Here is a 21,474-nt window from a genome sequence, read left to right as displayed (position 1 = left end):
GACAATGAATGTATTCGAAATAAATACGGATACATTCAACGAATTAACGAATCTCAAATCAAAATTAATAATGGTGGAATCCATTTTAAAAAGCTACATCAATTGAAGCAAACTTTATCAGCGTTAGAAGATCAAAAACAAGATTTAATTTTCAACGAAATTGAAAAACAAAAAATTATAAATAATCTATGGAATTTACAAAATATTATTGTTCATATTGTAAGTCAAGAAAATCAATTTCCATCTGATGTCGAGTTACTAGAACAAATGAAACGCTTAGAAATAAATTACAATCATATAGAGCATAATATGTTGGATCTTATTGAATTATCATCTCAACAATACCAACAAATTGCTCTTGAGAAGATTATAGAAGAGTTAAATTCATTCGAAAATGTTGATTTAAGCCAAAAAGATAATTTATATTACTTAGAAAGAATTTTTATAATCGTAGGGGAGTTATTACATGAAATTCTGGAAGATGGAATTATTCAAAAGAAATCTGAATTATGGAATGCTTTGAAAAACTTAATTAGAACGAGGGATTTATTTATTCATAATCATAAAAAAATTGAAGACATTGTGGATTTTAAAGAGGAAATGGAAAATCATATTTTAAACATAAAAATAGAATTATTAAAAATTATTCATATTAATAAAGAAAATAATACATTCTCATTTAACTTGAACGACTTAAAAACTGCGCAGTCATTAAAAATTAATTCCAAAAAATTAAATGACATTATTAAAAGAAAAGTTAAAAAAGATGGAAATATATTTAGTACATCTGATTTGGATTTTTGTAATAATCATATAAAATTATATAATAAATTAATAAATTTAGTAATATTTGCTGCTGATGCTTTTAATAAATTACCAAATTTTACTGAATTAAAGTTGAATAAAATAGATTTAGATTATCAAGAAATTAGAAAAAAATTAACTGAGGATTCCGAAAATCATTATCAAGAAGGCTACAAAAAAGTATGGGAAAAAATAAACTATCATAAGAACTTAAATAAGTTAAAAGGTACAGAACCAAATATTTACAATCAAGAAGATATTAAAGAAGGTATCAAAAGAGGGGAAATTGAATATATAGAAAAGAAGACACATTTGGTTAAGTTAATTAAAATAGTAAAATCGTACCCTGAAACTTTATTAAAAAACAAGAAAGTAATAATTGATCTTGCTAATAAATTGAAGGAGGAACGTGAGGCAATGAAAAATTTAACTGATGAACAAAATAAAAGCATTGAATTGGTCGACTCACGTTATAAACTAAAGGATATTTTAAAAAATATTTCATATGAAATAAAATATTTAGAAGAAATCGAACAACGGAAAATAAAAACTAAAAAAGAAGAATATATTATGGATCATATTGTATCTTTAATTGGTCAATATACCAGAGATTTGCAAGATGTCTATTATGGTAAAGTAATAAGACTTGACAGTAATTTTATTCCACCAATCCCAACTAATGTTAGTTATGAAGCTGGTATTTTATCAAAAAAAGCTCGATCAAGTGAATTAGCGCATAATATATTTTCTTTAAACAGAGAATCCTTACGATATAAAATTAAAGAATATATTTTACCTGCATGTGAACATTTTTGTAAAATATCTACGATATATTTATATGAATATCCATTTAATTTTAAAGGGACTATAAATGTTCAAAGGCACTATACTTTAGGAGAATATTACTTCGATTTGGATATGGACGATGAAGCTATTAAATTTTATGAAGAAGGTATCAAACATTTAGAAGAACTTAATACACAAGAATATTATTTATCACAAATGGAACTCTATAAAGAGGAAAACTTTGAGTGTAATATAAGTTTGTATTTAAAATTCATAAAAAGTTTATTATATGTTTATAACTTAATTAATAAATTTGATAAAAGTTATGAATTATTCAAACCAATTTATAAAAAAATTGAATTAATAAAAGAGCCAAATAATTTGAGCCCAGATTTTCATTCATATCTAAATTGTATGTGTGGTGAAATTATAAAATATTATCATAAAAATAATCAAAATTATGATCAACAAGTTATTAAACAATGTGTAAGATTTTTAAAATTATCAAATCATTTACATGATAAATTAAATTTAGTCTATGCTTATGATCTATTAAACAAATACAAAGAAGCAGAAGAATTAATTGAGTTTATTTTACATAATTTAAATAATCATGCTTGGTATTCGGACATCAAGATTCAATGTTTGTTTATAAAACATTCCATATTAAGAAGAAAGCCAATTGAAGATCCATTAAAATACATAAATGAATCTAAAAAAAATTTATTAGTAATGAATGAATTATTAAAAAATGATAAAAAAGAAATAAAACAAAGAGTTGGTGATAGATATATTTTTTACTACCTAGATTTTATTGTTAAAGAAATTGATTTACTTACATATATTGTAATGCTTGGCAATAATTATTGTGGTTTAGATTCTTTGAATCTACAAATACAACAAGTTGAAGATAAATTTAATAATTTTATTAATGATTTAATAATAATTAATAATAATATTAGTGAAATATCAAATCAAATTTATTGTCATTTTATATTGCTTTTTAGTTTATGCATGGTTCATGTCAAAGGATTTGTTGAGAAGGAATTTAAAAAAACTTTAATAAAAGCACATAATTATTTTAATAAAGTTCAGAAGAATCATTCATTTAAATCTCAATCTGCATATCATTTAGCAGCAATTTATAAAGGATATATTAGATTTAATATACCAAAAATTGACTATGAAAAACGTATAAATTATTACAAAAAAGGATTAAATATTTTAAAACCATTTATTATTAAAAAATCATTTTGTAATAACGAAGACATTGCAGATTATAAAATGTTTGTAGATTTTTTAATTGATTTAAGCTCTGAATATTTGTATTTAGGGGAGAAATTTATTTCATATAGTCATTTAAAAAATAAATTATTTGATAAATATTCATTGGAAAACTATTGTAAATCAGTAGAATATATTGAACAAATTAATTTTGAAAACTTAAATATTTTAAAATTTACACAGAAATGTGGCATCTACCATAACATAGGCGCAAGCTATCACAGAATAGCAATTTTAAATTTGAAAAATGGTAATAGATATCAAGATTCTCTACATAAAGCAATTTTTTATTTAAAAAAACGAAGAGAATTAATAATAACAGAGATAGAAATTATAAAGACGTGTAGCAATAATAAAGAACCTAAAAAATCTGAAGAAATTGCGAAATTAGAAAAAAATGCAAATGTTACTGAAATTAATATTCAAAAGTATACAAGATTACATCATCAATTACAATCAAATAAATTGAAATCAATCATATTATTCGAGGAATTGGTTGATATTTATATTATTTGGGATAAATTTAAAGAATTAGACGAATTATTTCGATGTTTTTTAATGGATACAAACGACTTAGATTTCAAATTTCATATATTAATTTTAAAAACTGAATTTAAGAAAAAGTATTTAGTTGAAAATCCATTAGAACTCATAAATGAATATAAAAAAATAATACAACAAATGAATCAAGTATTAGAAAATGAAAAACAAATACTCGATGATAAATTGATGATATTTCATCAAAATATTGTTTATGTGAAACTTAATTTACTTCAAGAAATAGTTAAACTAATCGATAAAGATTGTGGTTTTAATACTTTAAAATTAGGCTTCTCACAAGTTAAAGCAAAATTAAATAATTTATTGAATCATTGTATAATAATTAATATTAAAATATACAGTGGACCATTAATTTTTGTTTATTTCAATTTTATTGCAATTATGTGTTGCTTAGCTCAATTAAATTGTCCTGAGAATATACTGGAAAAAATTTTAAAACATTTTTGAAGATATTGGAAAAAAATTTAATAAAATTAATTCAAATCAAATCATATGTTTTTTATTTATTATTAAATGTTTAAAATAAATACCTAGTGAGTTCCTCTTCTTTTAAACTTTATCGAAAAACCCATTTTATCTAGAAAAATTATTAATAAAACAAAAATTTGGTCTCATAAGCGTATCTTACGTAATAATTATATTAGATCTGGCCTTTCAGGTTCAATGAAAGCTGTTCCTTATAACATTTTTTGTTTGAAACATTTTTTAAGAAATCTCATATTTACTCAAAAACTGAATGGAAAATTTTCCATAAAATTGTTTTTTTCCGCGGGATCTAGGCAGAATCTCTTCCAAAATTTTTCTTAGTAAAAATTGTTTATGTTATTATAAAGGCTACTGTATTTAAAGTTTTTCTTTATCTTATATTTTTTTTTTAAATTTGAATTAATAAATTCGCAAAAAAGTAATTTTTTACATTCCATTTCTGTCAAAGTCGGATTGAATTCTTCAGTAGGTACTATGCAACTACGAAATCAATATTTTTTGTTTGAGGCAATTTTTTTAAAAACATTTTCAAGCGTATTGTCAAGCTAAAAAACTATCCGATATTACCAATTATCCATCAGTTTTCACTTTTATAAATGTGGGTTTTAACTATAAAGAATGTTTTCTCTTTCGCTCCGTTTTTATAGCTAAAAGTTTTATCCGCTCAGAGCTCTAAGGTTGTTTATCAAATGATAGAAAGTTAGTATTATATTCCCAGTGTACAAAATTAATTCCTATATGCCAGATGTTGGGGAATATAGAAAACTTCTCAATGAAAGTCTAGAAAACTTAAAAATATCATCTATCAAAAGATTGAAAATCTAATTTTGAAGATGATTTTCTGCTCAAGCGTAGTCATCCACGGACAATTGAGACTTAAAATTGTATATCAGAATGAACTAAATACTGTAAATCCGTCTGAGGCAATCTTTTGCTTTCGAAAAAAAAATAAAATACTAGTTATTGGAAAATATTTGTTGCATTGTATTTGTTCTATTTAATATCCCTTTTTAATACGAATTAAAAGTTGAGTCACCTTATATTAAGGAGGGGTTTGTTGTCAACATTTAATATATCAAATATATGGAACACAAGAAATTAATTATAATAAAAGCATTCCGAGAATTATTATTAAATTAAATTGTGAAACATTATTGTTATATTATCAAGGAAACGAAATTTTTTTTATTATTCTATGAAATTGTAGACACTGAGTTACATATAAGGGAAGTTTTTGTACCTTTAACCACTTTTAGCTTTATAATTTACTTCATTTGGTTTTAATACGTCAGGCCAAATTTATTTCTTTTTGAACCTTTACCTCCGAACTTCATATCGAAGCTATTAATGAAGCTCTAAAGCGACCAGTCGTGCGTCATCTTCAGCGGCTAAGATCTCACGTCAATGAGGAAGCTACCCGACTACTTGATACAAGTGATATCACTAGAACAATGAAACGAAGTAAACCACATGAGCTTGCTTACTTCATACTTGTGAAGCAATAAATCTTTCAGGAAAAAAACAAGTGAAAACAAACAATTGTTAAAATACCATGTATAGACAGTGTTGATTACTCTGTCACATTACACATATATAACTGATATTCCCATATAATACATACTATACAATTTGCGCATAATTTGCGCTCTTACGGGTAATGAGAAAAGAAAGAATGTTTCAAATAAAAGTTGTATATTTTTTTATAAAGATGATTTTTTACATTTAAACTTTTTTACATTTAAACAATTGACCTATGTTGCTCACTTACGAACTCGACCTCACTTTTTACGCTATAAAAATAGCGTGCTAAATCAGCTGGATATGTCTTTTCATTTTTGAGTAATCGTGATGACAGACGGACAGACAGGCGATAGACGGACGATAGACAGACGATAGACGGACGATAGACGGGCAAGCAGACAGACAACCGGAATGGACTAATTAGGTGATTTGGTTTAAATTTGGGACTAAACTTAATATACTATGTATATTTCATATATACATGGTATAAAAACAAAATTTAAACATTGAAACTCATTAAAAATTAAATTTTAATGCACGACAAGACGAAACTAGATGATCTATTTAATAGGCGCTCTGAAATTTGGATTATAACCAGTTTTCCCCAAATTAGAGTTTTAGGTCTGGTGCAATGGGCATTTTAAATGTTTTTCTTGCTGAAATAGTAGAGATCTAGTATCTCTTAAAAATTTTTGAAAAATAAAAAAAAATACATTTATGCTTTAGAAAATTCGAAACAAAAAAGTCTGCAAACATATTTGTGTTAAAAAAATATAGGCAATATTTTTATACAAATAAGTTAAAAGTAGACTAAAAATAAATGAAGTTTCTCAAACTTATAAAAACCTATATTAGCGCAAAAAGGGTTTGAAAAACGTTGCTGAGATTTCACTGACAAGTTTAGTCCCAAGTTTGTAACGCTTAAAAATATTGATGTTACGAACAAAATTTTGGTATAGGTATAAAAATCAGGATAATATATAAAATTTTCCAGGTACTATTAGGGTACGATTTCCAAAAAACTTTTTAGATTTAAAACCCATAATTTTCGTTTTAGAATTTAACAAAAATCAACTAAAAATAAATAATTACTTTGCTCGGACTATGTATGAAACGAGACAAAGACCTCCGAGACAAAGTATTGATCTTGGAAGGTAAGATATCCGATCATCGTGGCCATCGATTTCTCGGCAATTTTATTGCCATAAGCGACTGAACTAAAAATAGAAATATTATAACAAATGGTAATTCGAAATATGTATACAATGAAATATGTATAGTATGAATATTTCCTAATACCTACATAAATAAAACATATTTATTTTAGATAACACGTGGAAATATTTATTGTTTATTTTACAATTAAAGCATTAACAGCGTTAGAGGACATTCAGGATATAAATCATAAAACCTACGGATAAACATAAACCATTACGTTAAGCAATTAATTCTTTATGCTACAACTAAATCTACATGTTTGTATAATTGTTTGTTTTGCTGTTTTTCCGCGCCCAAATGAATTTACTGTCCAAGATTCCTGGGCCCCCAGACCTTACTTATTTCTTTATGGACAAAATATGTACAATAGAGTAATATTAGTGTGTACAGTGAACGTATTTCCTTCATTTCATACAAAAAACGTAAGAATCAGTCCTCAGACTGACTGTAAGTAAAGTAAGTAAAGCACGCGATATCTGAGAATTAACTATCGGTTCACTGTACACACTAATATATTCTAGGATACCACACGTACAAAAATCTACGAACCCTAACTTTGTGGTAAATAAAGTCCTGAATCGATTTGGAGAATTTTGTCTCATTGCATAAATATATATGGCAGAGCGGCCAATTTCGAGATAGAAGGAAATGGGTAAATAAAATGAGTAATAATGAAATGAGTAATAAATTGAAAACAAACTTCTATTCTTTGTCAAATAAGTTCCCCAACGACCGCACAAATGTTACGCATATCCCCATTCTCTTCCCGACTAGTATCAATAAATCCATGTTACTCTCTCTCGGGCGTTTGAGTGGAGGGAGAGGGGGGTAATGTCTGCCATCAGTATGTAATGTTTGTACGATCATTAGGGAGCTTATTTGGTAGGCGGAAGAAATTTTTCTCAATTTTATTAATTTTATTTTCCCTTTCCCGTCAATTGCGAAATTGACCGGTCTGCTTTATATACGCCCACATAGACTCAGGAGCTTACTAACAAAGCAGCAGAAAGTTAAGATTCTTGGATTTTTTACGTGCTATATCCTATTGTACCTACATATTTTGTCCATCAGAAAATAAGGCCTGGAGGCCCTGGAATCTTACAACGTCTATTAGACGTCAAGACAAGAAAGTCAAGACAAGAAAGATATTATATATGGTTTTACAAATTTTGTGATCAGAGAAGCCAAATATACAAATCGGACCATTCTTTTTTTTAGCATGAAGACAGAAATGATCTTCATCACATCTTTTTGCCTAAAGGTAAATTTTTAAGTCAAGTACAAGCTTCTGTTAGTATTTGCAATATTTTCCGATAAATTAAATTATCGTCTGTCTGTCGAATCGTCGTAAAATTCTATTAAACATTTCAACAAAGAATATTATTCGTTAAAATTTCATTATATTTATATCATTTTATTGATTTCTGTGATGATACATTTAGGTACTTCAGGAAAGATACTGTTTTGTAACATTTTATTGTATTGTACTTGGAATTCAGTCATTCTGGGTAACACTTGACTACAGATGGAGACAAATTTCTGTGGTTTATCAATGTTTATTATATAAAATATTAATAGTACCTAATAGCAGACATGATCCTAACCCGTTAGGATCTTAACCCGTTACGGCTGTGCCACCCAAGATACTTTTTCCAGATGATACGGTCTAATTTCCTACCGTTTTCATGTTTTTAATTATTAATTTAAATGAAAAATAAAAAATCATACTAAAATTTAATTTTCGAATTCGGTAATAGTATAAAAACAATGTTTACAAAAAATAAATTTATTCTTGTAATGTTTTCTTATATTTACTGACTTTTTTTTACTTACAAAACAAACTTCTGCACATTAAAATTAATGTATGTCATTTAATAATGAAAATAAATAAAACGTGTTTAACGATATTAATTTTACAGTTAATAAAAATAGCTTTTTTTGGGGAGTTTTATGGGTATAGGTACGTGTTTTTAGTAAACACATAAATGATATTTGTATAAAATAAAGAAGGCAGTGTGCCTACTTTTATAGATTTTGGATTAATGTGAGCTTTTACTGAATTATTAATTTAACAAGTGCACAAAACTGTCTATTGTTTATGAGAGCAGAGCTAAGGAACTTGAATTCTCGAAGAATAATCAATACACTTTACAGTACGAGCAATCGTGCTTGCTTTTTGATTACAAATGCATAATAAATACCTACTTTCGGCAAGATTTTTTGTGTGTCGAATTGCACACATTGCTTTAAGAAATTTGCACGAGACATTTCTACAAAAATAATATTTGCATGTCCGATTATTTTCAGACACGCATTTGTGCTTGAAAGCACGTCCCTAAAGGAATTTTATAGACATTAGGCAAACACTTGGTATCTGCTTGTGTATAATGAATTTAAAGTATAAACAATTATGCTCAAAAGTATGTTCTTATGTGAATATAGCCTTAATAAGCCGAATAAAAAATTAATATTTTTTACTATATAAGACTTTTAATTAATTTCAAGTAATAAAAAATGCTTGTTCATCTCTTGATGTTTTCCATTGACGTAGTCAGGGTGTTTTATTATGAGAAATGACAGCATGATATTATTACTGGAAGACGCTAGTGATAACACAGTGATGATACTAAAGAAAATAAAGGTTGTTAAACAGATCAGTGGCAAACTTTGGCAAATTACAGTCGAAGATTCTCTAAGAGTGAATATGATTTGCTCTCTAGTAAGTTTTAACTTAGCTATAAAGTTGGTGGACCGAAGTGGAAAAACTAAAAAATAAATATTTTAAAGTAATCTCGATTAAAAAGTATTGTTAAAAGAAACCGCTGGTAATTTAAACTTATTTACAATATGTTTCGTGTGTAAGTGGTATAGGTTACTAAATTCATTATTGGTTACAAAGAATGAATCTATATTTGATTCTTCAAACATTGGCGGAGAAGTTCGCCAACATGCTTGAGAGCATCCTCGTTGATGTTCGCAAATGTCTTGTGACTGTATACACATAACTGTGATGACTGCAGGCGCAATTCCACTGAGGCAACACTGAACGACATGTCGCTCGATATTTGTTGCCAAGTGTTGCCTCTTGTAGGCGTGCGATATTGTGGCACAAACTTCAATTAAATGTCACATGCGGACTTGTTGTCCCATGTCGTATGCGCTTTGCCATACATGAGTGTTGCATACTACAAGTCGCACCGATCCGTTCACTGTTGGATAGACGCAAGGAGACATATTTATTTGTCGCTTTGTGTTCCTTCTATTGAAAGACTGTGTGTAGCATGCGTCCATGTCGCATGCTACATATTGCCTAAATGTTGCCTCAGTGAAATTGCTCCTTGATTAATAACGTATAAAAATTGTTATAATATTTGTTTGTACAATAATCCATACTGATGTGATGGCCAAATGGGTTCGCGGACTTGCTCGACTGACCAATCAGTCAATGTGTAGGCAACTCTAACAAGTAAGAGTTGCAATTGGAGTTTCTGCACACCAAGTGAATAGTATCCTTAAGATCGGAAACAAATGCTTATTTCAAAATAAGAACAAAAGGATTTGTGATATTTATTTAGAAAGTCAGTGACGCAGAAATAGGTTGAAATGTCCATCGATATGTCTGTTACAGTTCGTTTTTTTGAGAAAATTACATTTGTAGACACTTTATTTTCCTTTTTTTTTTTTTTTTTTAATTTTTTCTTATCTTTTCATTTACAATTAATTAGGTATACCCTAATCTTATAATGAATAAATTTTTTAGAATTGTCTTTATTTGTTTGTGGAATTGTGTTTATGTGGTCGGAGCAATTTCCTTTTGCACAAGTTGATACAAAATTAATCACCCATTTAATAAAGCCAAAGTTTGAGATACAATTATAAAATTTTTAGTATGGAATGAAAATAATATTATTAATGTGATCTTTAAAGCACCTCGTGTCACGGTCCAGTCATACCTTTAATAATAGCTTAAGGATTTAGGTAAAATAACAATTAAAAATAAATTTATTATGCATTTAAGAGCCTGTCTTGAACACATTTTTTTAGACAATTAATAGCGGGGATATTTGTTAACATTTTATATTCCCTAAAAAATAACTTTCATTCTGAAAGCAGATGGGTGAAGGTAGACCCTAATTCGGATCTAAGACTATTAATGTTGACTCATAAAAAATAAAAAATTTAGATGAGTTAAAACAATTACACTTTGTGTCTAGAATTCGTATGGCCCAGCTAGCTAAGGCGCTTGGTTTGAATCAAAGAGATCTGTTTTCGAGTCTTGGCGTGAGTATATTTTTTTCAATTCTCTTTAATTAACTTGTATTATAATAAAAATGTCAATGATAATCGAGAGACTTTTACGGTTTGAAAATTTTTATACATGATAGAAACAAACGTAAACAATAAAACAATAAATAGATTGATTAATTTTGTGTCATCTTGTACATAATATAATACAATTTGAAATAAAATTTTTTGTGAACTTTAACAATGTGTTGGTTTTGTAGAATTTACTCATACTAGATATAAACCGTTACATGTATTAAAACTGAAACTCGGTTTTAACTGTGTTTGTTCTTGCTTTTTGAGCTGAATCCTTCAAATTTTTTCATTAGACGTTTTTTTAGTCGATAATGTAATGTATTTATATTAGCAGTGCAGAACACGCAAAGACAGGACTTCTTCCAATTTTTATGTACAATCTTCGAATTCTCATGTACAGAAACGGATTAAACTTGCGTCCTAGGCTAGCATCTCATCGACGCCCCTCTAGCGGGCATATAAGTTTCAAGTACAACTTATATAATAACTAACTGCATCGATATCGTGGGAAATGGACAGAAATATGGAAGATCCTTTTAGACTTATTATCTCAAAAATTTTTGAATATCAATGAGTTCACAGACTTCTCTTACGACCGCTTATCGCCTCTACAGTATTCTGCATTACAAAAGGTAGAGTCCCACGGTAAGTTTGATTTCAGGAATCGAGAGCATCGCGTTTTCAATCTTATGAAGACTCTACTGTAATTAAATACATACAAATACCGCTGCGAGATGTAAACAATGTAAGTATGTACGTGTAAATGATGAAAACCAAGCTGAAGGTCATGTCTCTCGTTCGGCGCTGGTAGCTTAGCTACTGCCTCCGCATCGCATCATCTTTCTTACAATCTTGCATCGCCCGAGTTGTATCTTACAAAGATAGTGAGCCCGATTTGCAACCCAAGTTAAATCGTTTATGTTGATATAAACTACACGCGTGCCACTAGGCACGTGTCTAGTTTTTCTAGGGATGATCCGCTTCTGCTCATGTTTTCTATTTTCTGAGAAAAACGAACTGTAAATTTCAATCAATTTCTACATCATGATTTTATAAATAAATATTACAAATGCATTTTCTTCACACTTTGAAAGATGAAATATACACAGCTAATTTAAAAGTCTCTAGTGACCTTTCAAAACAAACAATGTGCATGATGTATACATTAATTTTATTCATGAAATAATTCTGTTTTGTATTTCTTTTATTGAGTTTCATCGAGTACGCTCATAATAAGTAAATTACACAGATATTTGCAAAAAATACTCACCCTAAATGAATATTCCTAAAAATTTCCCATGACTAAAAGATAATTATTTATTCTTAACCATTTTTACTCTCCGTTTTTGAGATATCGCTAAAAATTCTAATCGAAAAATTTTTAGTATGAAGCAATTTTTGAGATATTTGCAAAAATACTCGTCAATTGACCTGAGTATTTTTTTTTTTTTAGGTTTAACCATTAACACTATTTAAATTATCCATACTGTTTTTCTAAAGAAAAAAAATGTTAATTTGTCGAGTGTATTGAAACGATTTTTAGTAAATACCTATTTTGATCGAAAATCGAAACAAAGCGAAAAAAATTCGAAATATTGTTGTGATATTCTCCGAAAAAGGGAAATTCAACTAGTTTGGAATCATTTTCATCACTAGTAACCAAATTGTGAAATTTGTGTAGGTATTTACGGATAATTAAAATGCAATTGTAAAATACATATTATTTATGCAAATTGCATATTTTTAATTTCTTATAAATCAATTTAGGCTACAAAATATCCTAACGAATCGAATGCTGAAAATAAACGCATTCAAATCCGACTTACTGTTCAAATTTTTCGAACTTCATTGCTTCGTTTCTGGGACTAGTAATGCGTGAATTCAGAGAGATGCAATCGAGGTTATTGTTCTTTCCCTCAAAAGGTAAAAAATTTTTGATGTTTCGTTTCTGCGACTGTACTGGCTCATGCTCGATATGAAAAACAATAAGAAAAAAGTTTGCTAAACTTATGAATAAATACATGGAAATCATTAGAGATTTTTTTTACTTGATTCTTATAAAATAAATATAAATCATTAAGTGTAAGTACTTTATTTGAATACATATAGTTTTTAATTAATATGCTTTGTAGTGTGTACTGTCTACTTTAATTAACTAAAGTAATTAAAACAAATAAACTTTCATAGAATATTATATATTACTTAGATACCTACCTACAATTAGAATATGTACGAGAGATTGATTACATGTGTACGTTTTTATTATTTAAATAATGCATGTAATTAAAAAAAAGTAAATTCATCGCGCAAGACTTACGTTAGCGAATTCCCTCTGACTAATAAAAATAAAATTGCTACGAAGCTCTAAATATTAAATATTGTCATTTATGAAGGGTTATCTCGTTAAGGGTCGTTGCTTGGTAACCTAATCATAGTTGTTAAAAAATTTTTTTTAAATAAATATATTTTTTTAGGGACAAGCTTTTGGATTACTAAAAAAATGAAGAATGTTTCGGATCGCTTTTAGCTTTTGCAAATAGTCATGTATGAGTGACCCATAAGAAAAAATATTTTATACTTTTAAGTGCAATAAAAGCTTGTCCTTAAAAATAATTTTTTATTTAAAAATTAAAACCTTACAAAAATTTGGTGGAAACGATGGTAAAATCAGGTCATAACTATGCGGAAACAATCTCTGCTCAATCATATTAAAAGAGGAAAAAAAGATTTTCTTCAGACAAAAAAGAATTTATTTAGCTCTGAGAATATTTTTCTTTTAAATTCTTATTTCAAGAAAAAAAATTATTGATTAAAACAAAAATATTTTTGCGTCAAGAAATCTTTTTTTAAGGCTGACGCAAAAAAGGGGTGCCATAAGTTTAACATTTGTATCTGTGTCATAAGTTTACTGTGAAATAACCCTTTAAAATTTATGTATTTAAATATAATTGCAAAATTTAAGGAAAGTCCTTTTCAGTATTTAAGAAATTTGAACAATTTTGCGCAATAATTTTATCATTGACACAATATCAAAAGCTCATTTTCCCTGAGAAGGAAATTTTATAAAAAAAAGTTTTTTAATAATAATTCATTTGAATTGAAATTTACTTAGTGCTTCAAACTATTTTAAACAATGGCAATGTTCTGTTTAAAATAAATTACAAAACTTCGCTGGGTTAAAAAGTAAAGATTGATAAAGATTACTCTCGCTTATCCCCTTTCTATAACACTCGATATAATGATAAGTATTGTTTTACACAGGTAAAATATATGTATGGTTTTCTTTTTTTTAAAATGTATAATAGTCGTAATTATTCATTGAGTATATCAAAAAAGCAGCCGTGAAATATTTCATATTGACTATTTTTAGAGAAATCTGTAATTTATGGTAATGTCAAATTAAATTTTTTTATTTATTTTTTATTAATAAATCTTTATAAATTATATCTCATGTGTTATTCTGATATATCAGCAATATTGCTGTACAGTTTCATTAAAAACCATTCGCTAGTTTTAGCGTGTAAGCGTAACAAACAAACAAACATGCTTACTTTCGCATTTATAATATAAAAGAGATAGAGATAGTTTTAAATAGGAACCCTTATTTTTTTCATTAACTTATGATTAAATGAGACATACGAAGTGGTAATTATATATATACCTGTAAACTATTTACGATTCAATAACTAACCAAAAAAATAAAACCAAATATTATTTTAAATTAGAATTATTGTGAGCAATTAGTGCTTAATAAAACATTATTATTGAGAGAAGCCTTTGTTAATTAATTACACTGAGATTATTTAGTTTTTAACGCAAAAAAATTGCAAAAAAGAAAAGTTAGTAAAAAATTGATGCGATTATTTATATATTTTAAAAGGAAAGCAAAATTAATCACACTTTTCTTTTTAGTATATTTAATGTTAAGCACGTTTTATGAAGTTACCTTAGGCTAACCCCTTTCCTTTCGTTTCGATTGATAATATCAACTAAATAAAATTTTAATATAAAATACTTTTTTCAGGACTAGATTTTATTGTACCAAAAAGTAGAAAATAATTTATCTTATGAGTCACTCATACATGACTCTTTGTAAAAGCTGGCCACCCTCGATTTAAAATTTAAAGGATAATTCGCAGCGCCTTTACCTATTTACAAATAGTCATGTATGAGTGAATCATAAGAAAAATTATTTTCTACTTTATAGTACAATGACAGTTTGTTCCTAAAAAGTTTTTATTTTATTTTAATTTTTAATTTAAAACAAAAAAACGTGTGTATATCAAATATGGTGGAAGCGGTGGGAAAATCAGGTTATACTTATCATAAACTCGCATTGTCACGAGAACCAAACGTATATGCTAAATTTCAGCTTCAGTGGAAGTTTGTGAAATATTGATTGCAAAATTCCAGGGCATACATTCATACATGCAAGTGAAATTAAATTAGAGCTCGTAAAAACAAATACTTACATTTAATATCATTCACTCCGCTTTTCTTTAATTTTCAGTTGGTTTTAACACCTGCTTGCCGGTTGTAACAATTCTTGTATAATTAGTACGAATTGTGAGAAAAGGTATTCTATATCATACCTATCTGTGACTGGCGCCGGATTGAGATCAGTATTATTATATCAATATCCGGTATTCAATTAATATCGTAAAATTGAACGTAATCAAAATCTGTGCATGATTTTTTATGTGATCTGTAATCGACGCAAAAAACTACATGCAGACCGAAAGACAATAAGACAATAACATCTTTATGATAGGAAAGAAAGAAGAAGTAAAGTTAAAACAAACCTTCGAGCTAAGCCACTAATCATGAATAGAATTATTTAGAAAATTAAAAGTTAATCATCTGTTACAAATAAAGTCTGTGGTATACTGTTTCATACTGCTCCTTTGTACTGTATTTATGAATGGCAGATGGTTGTAATATTCTCTGACAAAATTTGAGTTATTATTAAACCACATTAAATAATTTGCTTTATTATGGCATTTCATTCATTTTGATAACGACTACAGAAGAGTCTTTCGCCTGAAAATGGGTCGGAACTCAGCCTTTATTGTTGGTACAAATCAAATTGAACATCTTTTAAAGGTATCTTAACAATGGATGTGAATTGTGTCTAAATCAGTCAAACAATTTGCTATATCAGTACTTACTAAAAAGAAAGAAAATTGGCGGGAGTTACGCTTGGCTAGCATATCGAAATAGGTATGATTTTATCGGCTATGCCAATTTTATATGGAATAAAAGTTATCCTTGATAAAAAGTTCTCCATGGCTTAAAAATATTCAGATATGAATTTTCTGCATACGTATGTGAGGTTTGTCGAAAAATGTAAATTTTTTTTAGGAGCAAAGTAGAAAGACATGAAAAATATATTTTGTTATTTTTAGTAACTGCTCTCAGTATTAACATGAAATGGATATCTGACCTTTGTTTTTAATAAAGATCAACATTTCTCAAAAAATCTTGTTGAAAGTGTTAAAAATAAAGGTACTTTACTCTTGAACAAAATTTACATTTTTCGACTAACCTCGTATGCAAATGTAAAAAATTGTTATCTGATTATTTTTTTTTGCATTCTAGGCCATGCGGGACTTGTAATCAAGAATTTTTTTATTTCATAAAACAGATAAAACAGAAATTTTCATATGGTACTAGCTTAATTCGACTCACTAAAAATCGGGAAACAATAGGCAGGAAGGTTGCAAGTGGAAAAAAGTTGGCATTAGAATGAGACTTACTAAGGAAATATGAGAGTTTTTCTGAGTTTCTATCAATCGAAAGGATATCGAGAGGAAAAACAAAAAATATTGGCTTGAGGTATTTCACCCAGATTAAAGCCAACAGTGAAATAAAGCGAGATAATTTACTACTATTTTACAGTTAAATATTTTAAAGTTAAAAAGTAAGTTACGTAAGTAAAGAAAATATAATGATTTCTTCTCTTTTATAAAATCCATGTCTGAGATATGAAATTGATCACTGACTGTCTACAATCCTACATAGTAAGGGAGATTTGGAAAAGTTTTGACAGCTAAGTACCGAATACCGATTACTTGTAATTTAACAAAGTAATATTAAATGAGTCAAAACCGTATAAACATACTCACCAAATAACAAGATATAAACCGAGATCTTAATCTTACAGTAGGCATCAGCTAAGCTGTGAGTTGAGAGGAAAACCACGTAAGAAGCTAATTAGCTGTATCGTGTTAATTATCTGTAATATGAGATTAGCTGTACATTCTATATTCTTTTGCCGTGAGTTTGAGCATGTGAACGGTTTATTATATTATTTTGAAAATCTTAAATCAAATTGGCCCGGTTTCAAAAATTAGTTTTTATTATGTTTGTTAAAGATTAGAACTACATGTAGTCAGAACTTCTAAACTTAAAGTTCCTCAAATTTAATCTGATTCAATCTCTTAGAAGAAAGAAAATTTGTTTTCTTGAGTTTTGCTTGTTGTTGCTGTCTAAATGCTTGAAATTTTGCTATATTGTGAAGTGCACAACATTGTTGTTAAGTGTAAGCGCGTGTGTCATAAGAATTAAATAATGATCAAAGTTCATTGGTGAATAATGATAATATTATTGCAATGTTGTGGTCGACTTGCTATTAATCAAACATGTTTTCCTAGATAACAAAAATTTGGAATGCAGGATCTGCGTAAGTTTAGTGCGTTTTCTTTAGGAAATGTAAAATATAATAAGCTAAGTATTGTAAGGATAATTATAAATGTTAATAAATTTTGATATTTATTGGATTTATTTACAAGTTCATCACTTTGGAATGTTACGAAACTTGTTACTCTGTTCAGTCTCTTCTTATTCTTCCCATTCACCGATAACACTCGTGCCCTAAAACTTAATAGTAGTCTATTTCACATACACAGATGATTCTCGTGTACTTAAAATTAACAAAAATTCCATTTTCCATTCAAAAGTGGCGTGTTCTAAATGAAGGAAATATGCATAATTAATTTATACCTATAAAACATTCGTTATATTTTATTGCCATTCATAATCAATTATAAATATTTATGTATGTATTTGTATAAATTTTGAAGATTCACTTCTGCCCAGCGTCCCTGAGTGAAGTTCATTTCTGTACATGGTCCCCCGGCTCTGATTTTGTGTGAGAAACCATTAACATTCTGTATCAAGGAAACTAAGCTTTTGGAAACATATGCTCATGTGACCTGTATTTCATAAATTTGTTCTTACTTAGGAAACATCTGTAATTTGATTCGAGAAAATACATTTCTTACAATATAAATATACAAAAATTAAAAATATAAGACGCAAAAATAGTAGTAATAGAACTAATTGTGAGGCAATGCATTGTGAGATTTTAAAAAGACAATACAGATACATATTGAGTAAATTGTATTGAAAATCAAGTCTTGTTTTCTTTTACGTTTTTTTCCTATTTAGTAAGATACAATAAAGCTACCGCATTGCGATTACGTTGTGGAAACATTTGATCAAAACAATATCGTTCTCAAAGAACAGATTCGTCAAGTGGTTCTAATTCCACTTGTAATGCTGCGTCATGCGATGAATAACTTTAAGATTAGCCTGTAATAATGCCTACGCCTAAGCGAACGTTATCTTACTGGATTTTAAATTACGTGCTTACGTCTTTTTGGGTAGTTTAAGGTAGTCATTTCACGGGATGAAAGTAAAATGTGCATTTAAAAAAAATTTAAATTGGCTGCGAATGAACCTCCTTAGTTCAATAAAATAAGTATTTGTCTTCTTAAAAATTGAAGTATAAAGAATACTTAAAAATTAAAGTATAGTAAGATTGTTTTAAATTAAAGTATTTTCAATTGCTGCCTTGAGAACAAATTTTCCTGTTAATCATTTTTTCAGTTTATTATTTATTTCTCAATCAATTTCACGGTAACTATATATATATTTAAGAGCAAACTCAGAAACTTGAATCGTTCGAAAAACTAATTTTCAGTTTTTTTCACTCCATCTAATCGATAACTGGTAGTTTAATTCAAAAAAAGTTTGTACGGTAAATTCTGATCGAAACTTCACTATACGATATATAAAGACTTAAACTATTATAAAAAAAATATTTTATTGTAATCTAATATTTTTTAATAAACATTGGCGGCGAATGAACTCCGTAAATTAATAATTTAGAAAAATTGCTGTGATTTGAACACACTTATATTCACTTGTATGTATGTATGTTTGTACGTAACTGTCTAATATCATACCCATGCATCAGGCATCATCAGTTTTATACATTTATTGTACTATCGATGACCATACTATACATATATAGAACAAGCAACAAGCGTGATTTTTAGTTTTTTAAACTAGATTTTATTTTCTTATCAAAATCGCACACTATTCTTCACTATTCTGTATACGCAAAAACAAAATTATTATTGAGTTCCACTTTTAAACATTTTAAAAAAATTAAAAAAAAAAAAAGAGGAAAATACCCTATTATAGGTGTACAAAAATTATTAATAAATAATATTGATAGTAATTGAATTTATCTTATCAAAATGCATTTATCTTATCAGTAGTTGATAGAATACCGGTTTTTCAAATTAAAAAATTATGTAAACGAATCATTTGTACGACTATAGTAGAATGTTATTGAACTGAAGTAAAGTGATATCAAACAATATGGATAAAAATATTTTATTAATAACTTTTATTTTTATGATCGAATCGATCACGATTCTAGTTGCAGTTGATGTATCAGAATGTATAAATAGTTTCTGGTATTTAATTGTTCTATCATTCTCAAATTAATTAATTATTTTTAGGTAGTAAAGTAGAAGCACCAAAACCAGTACATGTAGATATAAAAGGTTGTACTGAAGAACCATGCTTACTGCCAAGCGGTCAAAATGCAATAATGGATTTAACTTTTGTCGTTCGTAAGTAAACATAACAATGAGAACTATTTTAATGTCAGTGCCACTATAAAACAAAGCAACGCACTGGATAATAGTAAATAAAATTTTGAAAAGATATCACAAAAATAAAATTGAAAAAAAATTCGAGCTAAATTCAGATCACATGAATAAACGGACGTAGATAATAATAAAATAATTTATGATAATAAAAAGATAACTAAAGAAAAACTTATGATTTAGTAAGAAATTTTTTCAAGTTTCGGTTAGTTAGTAAGCATTTGTGAAAACCATCCACACCTCGACCATAATAGATGGTAAAATAACTATTTTCGCACAACTACGTTGCATTATTTTAATGTATACATTCTATGTATCGAAGAAATTGTTTCCATTCACTCGGTAAACTAGCATATCAATTAATTAAAAAATATTTATTTTATTTTAGCAAATAACTCCGATATATTATGGGCAAAAGTGAATCCAATAGTTTTTGGTATCGAAGGTGTATTTGAATTACCAGATCCGAATGTATGCAATGGTTTGTTAAATGGATATTGTCCGGTTGATCAAAATGAGTTATTGACATATCGTTTGGAAATGCCTGTTCTCAAAAGCTATCCACAGGTGTGTTTAATTCATTTACAAAATTTGCGCAAAGTACGAAATTTTGAATTTTTTCAAAATAAAAATATTTGTGTATTTTTTGATCAGTGCTAAGCAAAAAAGTTCTGAGGTGATTTTTTCTCTAGACGATTAGCTTTCGAAATAAAAATTCTAGAAAAATTAGTTAGTTTTCGAAAAAAATGCAATATCCGATTTTTTAATTTTTCAAAAGTTCTCATAAATGTGTTATTTTTCCAATCTTTTCGGGATTTCGCTAAGATAACGCAGCCTCTACGCTACGAATTTTTTTTGTCTACAAAAAACGTTCTAAATATTTTTAATAAATGGGAATTTTATTTTATTGTGAAGTTGACAAATTAATACATTTCTTTTATTTCAGATCTCACTCAGTATCAAACTGTCAATTGAAGATGAAAATCGCAAAAAAATTTCTTGTTTTGTTGTAAAATGTAAAGTTGTAAAGGAGTAAATTACTATATAAAATCTAAAATACGTTTTTTTCACATATTAGACTTTTTAATTTACCCTGTTTATTGGTTTAGATTGCCTAATTCTATCATGGTTTAGATCTTGGTAGCATTAGACAAGGTATGTTCGATGTAGGATGAGTTTTGGTTCAGTTGTCTAATTCTACCCTGGTTTAGATGTTGTATAAGCGCAATATAATAAAAAAAAGTGGTTTTAGCATTGTATTTGTTTGGAAGGTCTGTTTGGCAATCTTTTTGATGATTGATAACGATAAGTTTAATATCAAGAAATTTGAGTTATAACTATTGCTTCTACTTATGTATATATATTTAACTATTTATACAAATAGAATTTTACGATCGTTTTTCTTACGTTAAAAAAAAGTTATTAACAATGCCAAAGTAGAAAAAAATGATAGAAGGTTTATAAATGTTACAAAGGTTGAAAAATGAGTTTGCTTTTTACAATTGCAATCTATTTTCAACCATTTCTATAT

The 21,474-nt window shown here is 27.8% G+C and overlaps 1 protein-coding gene across 1 annotated transcript; it reads left to right on the top strand.

Moving 5' to 3' along the window:
* Positions 1 to 19,595: 19,595 nt before the first annotated feature.
* Positions 19,596 to 21,000, top strand: LOC123296439 (NPC intracellular cholesterol transporter 2-like). The gene is made up of 4 exons (XM_044877913.1): positions 19,596 to 19,732; positions 19,794 to 19,907; positions 20,332 to 20,510; positions 20,890 to 21,000. The coding sequence occupies exons 1-4, from the start codon at positions 19,651 to 19,653 to the stop codon at positions 20,977 to 20,979; spliced, it is 465 nt and encodes a 154-aa protein (XP_044733848.1). The 5' UTR covers positions 19,596 to 19,650; the 3' UTR covers positions 20,980 to 21,000.
* Positions 21,001 to 21,474: the final 474 nt, after the last annotated feature.

This window comes from Chrysoperla carnea, chromosome 3 (genome assembly GCF_905475395.1).
Source record: "Chrysoperla carnea chromosome 3, inChrCarn1.1, whole genome shotgun sequence".
Classification (NCBI taxonomy): domain Eukaryota; kingdom Metazoa; phylum Arthropoda; class Insecta; order Neuroptera; family Chrysopidae; genus Chrysoperla; species Chrysoperla carnea.
This window is presented reverse-complemented; position numbering and strand designations above follow the sequence as displayed.

Coding starts and splice junctions, on each gene's coding strand:
- LOC123296439 (XM_044877913.1), top strand. CDS start 19,651: ATGGATAAAAATATTTTATTAATAACTTTTATTTTTATGATCGAATCG. Junction 19,733..19,793: donor TGCAGTTGATGTATCAGAAT/GTATAAATAGTT, acceptor AATTATTTTTAG/GTAGTAAAGTAGAAGCACCA. Junction 19,908..20,331: donor GGATTTAACTTTTGTCGTTC/GTAAGTAAACAT, acceptor ATTTTATTTTAG/CAAATAACTCCGATATATTA.